This window comes from Nanorana parkeri, unplaced genomic scaffold (genome assembly GCF_000935625.1).
Source record: "Nanorana parkeri isolate BGI_ZX_2015 unplaced genomic scaffold, ASM93562v1 scaffold1106, whole genome shotgun sequence".
Classification (NCBI taxonomy): Eukaryota; Metazoa; Chordata; class Amphibia; order Anura; family Dicroglossidae; genus Nanorana; species Nanorana parkeri.
In genome coordinates, this window is record NW_017307374.1 from 93003 (window position 1) to 102630 (window position 9628).

Consider the following 9628-nt stretch of genomic DNA (forward strand, 5'->3'; position numbering starts at 1 on the left):
GGGGGGGGGATGTGCACTCCACGAATCGGCCGGTTAGTCCGGGGGGGGGGGGCGTTGCTGCCTTACCTAGGGCAGCAGCAAAGTTAAATACACCGCTGCTGTCATGGCAGAGAGCCGTGAAAGGATCGAGAGGTGAGCACACGCCGGTATGTGTTCCCTCACTTCCCGATCTACTGAGCCGACCTGTGACAGTCTCATTGTCACAGGTCGGCTAGAACTATGAGGTGAGTGAAAAGCACTCACCTCATAGTTCTCCTTTAAATGTTAAGTTGGTGACAGGGTCTCTTTAATGTAATGTTCCACTGTTGCTGGCCTGCACATATCCATCTCAGTCCTGGATGCGGAGGACCTGACACACTGCTGGCAGTAGCCTGGCACAGAGCCCCCGTTCTATTTATGCAGCAGTTTGGCATAACCAGCGTTTCGCCGGTAGCAGACATTTTTTTGGCAATGGCAGTATTTATAGTCTCTATTAAAGGCTATTTGTGGCCGCGCTGTCTGATTCTCCCTGTGTACCTCACCGTCTGGGCAATTTTTAGTTCATTATTTTCGAATGCTTGTCATTTTTATGCTGAGAACAGATTGCTGAATTTGCACAAAAACATCACTACAGCTATACTGTATACTCGAGGGGGGGATGGGGGCTCACCTATTTCTGGGCTTCATTCTGGTAGTGAAGATGTGCAGTAACCCATGGCAACCGATATATAATTTACCATGCTTCAGGAAAATGATGATCTGATGCAGGCATGGCCCATCCTGACTGCCACATATGGTAGAAGAAACCAGAAACATGTACATTAATTAATCCCAGCGCCTGCCTTCTCCACAGGTCTCAAGGACTCTGTGTGGCCGAGCGTCATTGGTTGCTAAGGCAGTAGCAGCCTCGGGGCTGCTGATCTCCTAACAACCAATCACATTGTGCGGCAGAGCCTGATTGGTTTCCAGGGTGCTGGCGCCCTTGGTGATGCTGTTGTCCCAGCAACCAATAACGTGTGGCTGAACCTTATTGGTCTCAAGGACGCTGCGTGGCCAAGCTTAATTGATTCCTAGAACGTTGGCAGCTTTGGGGCTGCCAGCATCCTAGCAACCAATCACATTGCTCGGCCAAGCCGGATTGGTTTGTAGGGTGCTTGCAACCTTGGTGCTGCTGGTGACCTGACAACCAATGATGTTGTGCAGCTGAGCCTGATTGGTCTCAAAGACACAGCGTGGCCAAGCTTTGTTGATTGCTAGGATACTGGCAGCTTCAGAGCTGCCAGCATCCTAGCAACCATTCACATTATGCGGCCAAGCCTGGTTGGTTTCTAGGATGCTGGTGGCCTTGGTGCGGCTGGTGTCCTAGCCACCATTGTTCTTGTGCAGCTGAGCCTGATTGGTCTCAAGAACGCTGTATGGCTGAGCTTCATTGGTTGCTAGGATGCTGGTAGCTTCAAGGCTACCCACGTCATAGCAACCAGTGACACTGTGCTGTCAGGCCTGATCAGTTGCTAAGACAGTGGTGTCCTATCAACTGATCAGGTTGTAAACAAGAACTTATTGCACTCCTTACCGGAAATCCCAATGATAGGGATGGATGCTGAAATGACTGCTGATGGCGCCTCTATCACATAAGTTTGGTAGAGAAGAATGTCACCAGCACACCAAAATCCTTTTAGGATAATCAATTTTTTCAATCAATCTGTTCAATAAAATGAACAATTGATTATCCTAAAAAGATTTTGGTGTGCTGGTGACATTCTTCTCTACCATTCAACTGATCAGGCTCAACAACACAACACCATTAGTTGCTAGAGGCAGCCCACGTCCTAGGAACCAATGTGGGGAGCAGACAGTCTCTTCACTCCTGACACAAATTATTCCAAAATGACATTGGCCTTATTTTCGGCCAGTTTCCTTATCTCTTATTATGGCGGAGTTTATTTAGGAACTTGTCAAAGCCATTGTGACATAATGTAATTGTGTCGCACGTATCGGTAATATCATTCGAACTGTCGCACTGCTTTTCCAAGGACATTCGTAGACCACATTATGGCCAGAATATTGAATCGACCCCAGTATGTTTTTATCGGTAAGAGGTGAGTTCTAATTGGCTGGTATAAGATTACGGAAATTTGCACATTCCCCTTTGCCTTGTTCATTAGGCCCGTGGGTGTCATTACTGACCCGTGTGACACTTATATCTCTTTGACGTTTTACCCTCGTCACCTGTACCGTACCCCACTCCTCTCCAGGGTCCATCGGCTCCAGAAGTGTTTTGGAAAATCCCACAGACTTTTTTTCATGAAGCTGCCACATGTCTCTAACTTGTGAGATCTAGGAGGGGCACCTCCAGGGAAATGTGATGGATGCGTGGAGGGTGCAGCCCATGAATGTGCAAAAATACCATACCAGGATGGCCTATTAACTCCCGCGTGACCAAACAGTATACAGAGTTTTCTCCGTGCGTATAAATATTTAGTACTCCCTTGTTATCTCTCGCCTCGGCTATTGCATCTCCCTCCTCGTTGGCCTACTTCTACACAGGCTATGCCCCTTCAGTCTGTTATGAATGCTGCTGCGGTAGACTCATCTACCTTACCAATCCACTCTCAGTCAATCCCTCCAATGGATTTCGCTTTCTCAAAATCTAAAATTCTAAACATTAACAACATACAAAGCCATCCAAAACTCTGCCCCCAGCCGACCAACCTCGTCTCAAAATATCACCTAAACTCTCCTCCTAATGCAGCCTGCTCTCTAGCTCCCTCATCACCTTCTCCTATGCTAGCCTCCAGGATGTCTCCAGAGCTTCCCCCATCCATCAGCCTTGTAAAATGTATGCTGGGTTAGCTGCTGGGGCTCAGCTTCTATTGCTGAAGGCTGGCCCCCAGAACTACATCTCTCAAGATCCCTTCTTGTGCACACATTATAACTCTTAGGAGTCAAGAGGCAGTATTGTTTTTCTTGGAATGAAATCAATGTATGCATGTGGAGAAGGACAGAGAGGTGCTAGGGATTGCCAGAGTTCTATAGTCCAGCAGACAGGGCTGAAAATGCTGGTTGGGATTTTAATACAGCAAAGACACTGTATTGTCAGCTGAAACAAAACGTTTGGTGCTCATTGGATTTCTGGCAGATCACTAGGTATTTTTCAGGTACTTGCAGTGCTTTTTAAGTGATAAAACATTGTATTGTAGAGATTTACTGAATATGATTTTCTTTTTATTTAACATGACATACTGTAAAAGATCGGGTTATGGAGGGTACAGGGAGGAGGAGCTGAACAATGCACAGGGTATAATTTCTCGTTGCCTATCCTCGGAAACTGGCCAAACTGGAATATCCAAAGTTCCAAAGGAATGGTTACAAAAACAATACAGGAGTTACAAAAGAAAATACACATAAACAAACAGTATTGAAAGTAAAAGGGATGAAACTTACAGAAAAATTATTTCTCTTGCCCCTGTGGTTGGATAAAACACACAGACCATACCCCCATATGGATGAGACCCCTCAGATATAATCCAAAGGTTTGGTTGCAGATCTCTATTTTTATTCCTATGCGATTAAAGTGAGTCGCCCTCCACAGTATCCGATAGGGTAGAATAGGTTGGTTATCAAAATCTTCTTAGCCGTGTTGAGTTAATGAATGCTGAATCCAAAATTTAAGAGTAAAGGTTTCAGCTGTTGTTCAGCTATGTGTAGACACCAAACAATGACGCTTTAGCCTAGCAGAACCAGTACCAACATGAAGGTACCCGAATCTGAATAGTCTAACAGGAACACAGAGGATCTAAACAACCCTGGCTGTGAGGGTAGAGACCAGCTTTCAGTAAATGGCAGACCGTGGTCTGGAAACGGAGTGAGTGGCGGTTCTGTCTGGACCGCAATCTTGGAATGTAGTTGCGTTTGGCGATTGGATACCCCAGCCTCCAACCAGGGCACACAGTGTCAGGATGGAGAGTGGGAGTAGACAGGGGAACGTCCGTTCTCCAATCTGTTGTGTGATCACTAACGTATGAAGCCCTCTCACTTGTCAGAAGCTGGCTGATGTGCCGGATATACAGAAGATGAAGCACATTCCTGTGCTGGATGACCTGTATTGGAGGGCAGGAAAGACATCAGAGGTCTAATAGACTCCTGATGTCTCCATTAACAGAACATATCACCTTCAAATGCTGCTAGCCCCTTTTGTGATAGCAAAAGTTAAGTGAAAAAAAATTAAAAAGAGGCGATAAAAAGGTAAAAAGTAATACAATTAAAAAATTTAAAACCAGCCCTGCCATTTGATTCTAATGAACATGTGCGTGTAAAGCATGCACGTGTATGAAGCTGTGCCTGGTGTTAGTGCACTCTAGATGGGGCAGACTGCAGTACGGACGCGAACGTTCTGTCTGGACCTCGGCTCGATGGCAATTTTATTCACCGGGCCTCCTTGAATTTTAATTCACTACCCCTGATATACAGTAGACATTAGATATTTGGCCTTTCTTCGACACTGTACTGGTAAATGCAATGCATATTCCAGATTAACCTTGCCCTAACTGGATCATGGAAAACCTGTACCGTGATATTAAAAATGAAATTATGATCCGGACCTGCTCACTCTTGGCTGGGTCGTGACACCATTCTTGGCTGGATCGTGACACCATTCTTGGCTGGATCGTGACACCACTCGTGGCTGGATCGTGACACCAGTCTTGGCTGGATCGTGACACCAGTCTTGACTGGATCGTGACACCATTCTTGGCTGGATTGTGGCACCATTCTTGGCTGGATTGTGACTCCAGTGTTGGCTGGATTGTGACACCAGTGTTGGCTGGATTGTGACACCAGTCTTGGCTGGATCGTGACACCAGTCTTGGCTGGATCGTGACACCACTCTTGGCAGGATCGTGACACCACTCTTGGCTGGATCGTGACACCACTCTTGGATGGATCATGACACCACTCTTGGATGGATCATGACACCACTCTTGGATGGATCGTGACACTGGCACTTTAAAAAGTCAAGACGTATTTAAGGTTCTCTTTTAAGTTAATGACATTATGTTTATGACATTAGATATGTAAAAATAGCATACAAAAAAGTGTTGTTGCTGTTCTATTTTTACAGGTTGGCTATGGCACAACAGAAAACAGCCCGGTCACTTTCATGGGGTTCCAGTATGATGATATTTTCCGGAAAATGGACACTGTAGGTTATGTCATGTCCCATACAGAGGTGAGGCGCCGCTGTGTCTACTTGTTTTTTTTTTTATGCCGTTGTTTTTATAATCCTTTCACTAAGGGAATTTTCCAGAGCTGACCTCTCTATTTCTGCTCAGGCAAAGGTAGTAGACACCAACACAGGCCAAATAGTTCCACTTCAAACTTCAGGTGAGCTGTGGATTCGAGGCTTTGGGGTCATGCTGGGCTACTGGGCTGACAAAGAGAAGACAGATGAGACCATTACCCCCGAAAAGTGGTACAAGACTGGGTATGTGACTCACACTCGTCTATTGGTGCTCTGCTATGAGAGACTTAGCATTTTCTGGCATGGATAAAGTGGACCTGTCATTTTTGAAGACACTTAATGTTTCAAGGGTTAAAGATAAAGTTTAATCTGTGCATATTTTGCCTTCTCTGGTCCCCCCCATCCCCAGTCAACCTGCTAATGAGATGTTAAAATAAAATCTTCACTGGGTCTGTGTTTCTCAGATCATAGCTGGTAGGGGGGCAGGCAGGGTGCTGTACATACTTTCCTGAAAACATCACAGCACCCAGCCTCAATACTCCTCCAAACAGCCCTCAACCCTGATCTGAGCAGTGGGCTGGCTCTTGAGAGAGGTAATGCAAATATCAAACTATCTTAATAGGTGGGTGTCAGTCTGGAGGAGTTGGAATTCCAAGGCAAGCTGTATTTGCCTGCAGACTACCTTAGGAAACCCCTACATGTGATGCTGATCCTCCATGATTGAAAGAACTTAAATCCAATGAATAGAAAGGGTCGGCCAAGGACAGTAAAACTGGGGAGAAAATTACTAGATGTTGCTGGACATTCTCCAGCTAGGAAATAAGGAGGGCTCTATCTGACTTGCTGCAGCTTCTAATGCATATGGTGACTGGACAGGGCTGACAACACTCCTTGGGATTTCAATGTAGCAACAGCAGTGTTGTCAGCTTGCTAATGCAAGTTAGGAGCTCACTGGATTTCTGGCCTATCAACAGGTATTTTTCTGTACTTGAAGTATATTTACAGGCACAAAACATGCACCTGTGTTGTAAATATGTTTTCATTTTATTATGTTCTTTGGCCCAGATATAAATCTTATTAGGTTATCCCTATTTAAAGTGAATGGAAGAGCATGTTTTCAGAGGACCAATTAGAGACATGCATTTAGCACACAGGAGATCAAGCAAAATGTTGACCCAGTAGGCATATACGGTCTTTGGTTTACTAATGGATTAATGTCATCATTCTGCTGCGATCCTCTAGAGACATAGCCACCCTGGACGAATTTGGATACTGCCGAATCGTTGGCCGCTGTAAAGACATGATCATCCGAGGAGGTGAAAACATATATCCAGCTGAAATCGAGCAGTTCCTGCACACGCACCCCAAAGTCATGGAAGCCCAGGTAACTAGCAGGAACAGGTTATAGAGTGGTAGTTGACCGTCTTTCTGTTGTAGACCAAATTGCACCGTCTCATTGCAGATCGTCGGAGTCAAAGATGCGCGCATGGGGGAGGAGATCTGTGCTTGTATCCGAGTTTATAGCGACAAGGAGTGCACAGCAGAAGAAATCAAGGAATACTGCAAGGGAAAGGTTAGCCAACTGAGATCATTTAGCCGGGCCGAAAAAATAAAACCGGCTGCCTTACGTTTTTGGGGCCTTTTTGGTGAATTGTAGAACAGTAGAAAGGCATCATGGCACACTCACAAACTAGCATGTAAAACAACTTGTCTCACCACTAAGGACAATGACAGAGGTTTGGATACACGTCTTCTGCAAAGGATGTGTAAGCCGCACTGCCGCGCCAAGGCACCTCTTATAGTGCGGTCCTAACTCTAAACTATGAGAGTCTCCATCTTGGAGCACATGGGGCAGAAGATATCAAATTGGGTGCAGGCCTGTCAGGAGGACGCCCCACCTCCTTAAAGGTACAGAAACACACAAGGGATCCCGCACTTTTTGGTGAATTGACACCATTATAAGGAAAGGCCCTTTCATATGTATTGCCAAGGGTGATGCCTGAAGTAATTATCGAGGTACTGGGTGATATGTAACCGGCCTGATGGGAAAGGAGATCTGTGCTTGTATCTGAACTCATAGCAGCAAGGAGAGCTCAGCAGAAAAAATCAAGGAATAGCGAAAGGGAAAGGTTAGCTAATTGAGATCATCTAAGCCAGGATAAAAAATGGTAACTGTTTATAGTTTTGGCGCCATTTTTGTGAATTTAAACCATTATAAAGAAAGAGACTTTCATATAAATTTTCGAAGTTGATGTCTGTAGTTTTTATAGAGGTAGTGAGGGGTATGTATCTAGCCTGATGGGAGAGGAGCTCTGTGCCTGTGTCCCAGCTCATGGCATCCAGGAATGCACAGCAGAAGAGATCAAGGAATGTTGAAAGGGAAAGGTTAGCCAACTGCGGTCATCTAAGCCAGACCAAGGTTGATGTCTGTAGTTCTTATAGAGGTACAGAGGGGTATGTATCCAGCCTGATGGGAGAGGAGATCTGTGCCTGTGTCCCAGCTCATGGCTCAAGGAATAGTGAAAGTTTAACCAACTGGGATCATCTAAGCCATACCAAGGTTGATGTTTGCAGTTCTTATAGAGGTACTGAGGGGTATGTATAAAAGCCTGATGGGAGAGGAGATCTGTGCTTGTGTCCCAACTTATAGCGTCCACGAATGCACATCAGAAGAGATCAAGGAATAGTGAAAGGGAAAGGTTAGCCAACTGGGATCATCTAAGCCAGATGGAAAAAAAAATGGAAATGGTTGCCTTATATATTTGGTGAATTGACACAATTATAAGAAAATACACTTTCATATACTGTATATTGCCAAGGGTGATGTCTGCAGTCCTTATAGACTTACTGGGGGGGTATGTAACCAGCCGGATGGGAGAGGAGATCTGTGTTGTATCCAAACTCATAGCGTGCAAGAGTGCACAGCAGAAGAGATCAAGGAATATTGCAAGCGAAAGGTTAGCCAATAGAGATTATCTATGTCAGGCCAAAAAGTGGAAACAGGTGCCTTATGGTTTTGTTGTGAATTGACACTGCACCGATACCGGTTTTTCAGTATCTAGTACGAGTACTGATATTTTTTTTTCCGGTACTTGCTGATACCAAATACCGGTGCTGTGTGCCCCGATTATCAGGAAGCCGGGCGGCGGATCATGACCCGCTGCCTGGCTTCCTGATTGCCTGGGAAGCCGGTGTTCAAAAAGAACACCGGCTTCACTTCCCGAGGCTGCCTGGCTTCCTGACCAATCAGGAAGCCGGGCGGCAGGTTATGAGGTCAGCAGATCCAGGCAGCAGGGTAGAGCGGGGAAAGGAAGTACAGCGATTGTATGGTGGCTTCTGGACGTACAGCGATTGTATGGCCCACTACAAGTATAGGTTTACTTTAGGCTTCTGGGGTTGGCCTATAGTAAGGCATAGGTGGAAGGGCCAGACTCCTGACACAGTAAGCTTGATCAGTGTTTATATGGCAGAAGAGTCAGGGGCTCTCTTAGCTCTCTTAGCTGTGGGCGGTCTTCAATACTACAGAAAGTGGCGCCACATTATGATGTTAGTGCTGATCTCTACAGTGTTGTACAGTGAGCCCAGGCTGACATAGTGACGGACCCCCAAGAGGTGTGTCTATGACCGCCTAGGATCACAGGAAATGGGTTGATTGGAAATGGTGATTTCCATCAGCCAGAAGACGGCTGATGGTGAATCTGTGAGTTTGTGGGGAAAGCATTAGCTACAAGGTTGGTATTGCATACTTTTAACTGGAGTTCTGCTTTAAGGTTTTCTGTAACATTTTCCTACCTAATCTCACTTTCTAACTCTTTCCCAACAGATTTCCCATTTTAAGATCCCTCGTTACATAGTCTTTGTGAATGAGTACCCTCTTACAATTTCTGGAAAGGTAATATTGGGACGGGTGTGCTGGAATTTCATAGAGGAAACACCAAAACTTGATATGTGGTGTATGTGTTGGTTGGGTTTTCATGTCATCTTTATACTGTTGTTTTTTCAGGTCCAAAAGTTCAAACTGAAAGATTTGATGGAGAAGCAGCTGAAGTTATGAGGAGACCTTTATGTTTTTTTGTCCTAACCCGAGAGCATTGTCCTGGCCTCGAAATGTAACACCCCTCATTGGTGACTTCCTACTCTTCACATTTGTTTGGTGACTTCTGACATAGTGGGCAAAGTGAAAGAGAATGGATGAATGTAAGAAGAAGTATTATGTACACCCAGCATCATCATTACATGGCCCGGTCCTCCCGGTGTGGAACCAGTTCGTCAAGAAAGGGTCAAGCTGCATAGTTAACAGTCACTTGCTTTATCCTGCACTAAATAATTACCTAACCGCTCAATAATCATTACTTCTTCTTATACCAGGCCTCTGCTGTAAAAATTGGAGGAATAACATCTGTGCTGCCC

The 9628-nt window shown here is 45.3% G+C and overlaps 1 protein-coding gene across 1 annotated transcript in view; it reads left to right on the forward strand.

Annotated features, from left to right (window-relative positions):
• Positions 1-9301, forward strand: part of ACSF2 (acyl-CoA synthetase family member 2) — a 48088-nt gene extending 38787 nt beyond the window's left edge. The window contains exons 11-16 of the mRNA XM_018567873.1: positions 5099-5206; positions 5310-5461; positions 6461-6602; positions 6681-6791; positions 9042-9110; positions 9222-9301. Coding sequence (XP_018423375.1) covers positions 5099-5206; positions 5310-5461; positions 6461-6602; positions 6681-6791; positions 9042-9110; positions 9222-9272 — 633 coding nt within the window. The 3' untranslated portion in view covers positions 9273-9301. The remainder of the gene's footprint in view (positions 1-5098; positions 5207-5309; positions 5462-6460; positions 6603-6680; positions 6792-9041; positions 9111-9221) is intronic.
• Positions 9302-9628: the final 327 nt, after the last annotated feature.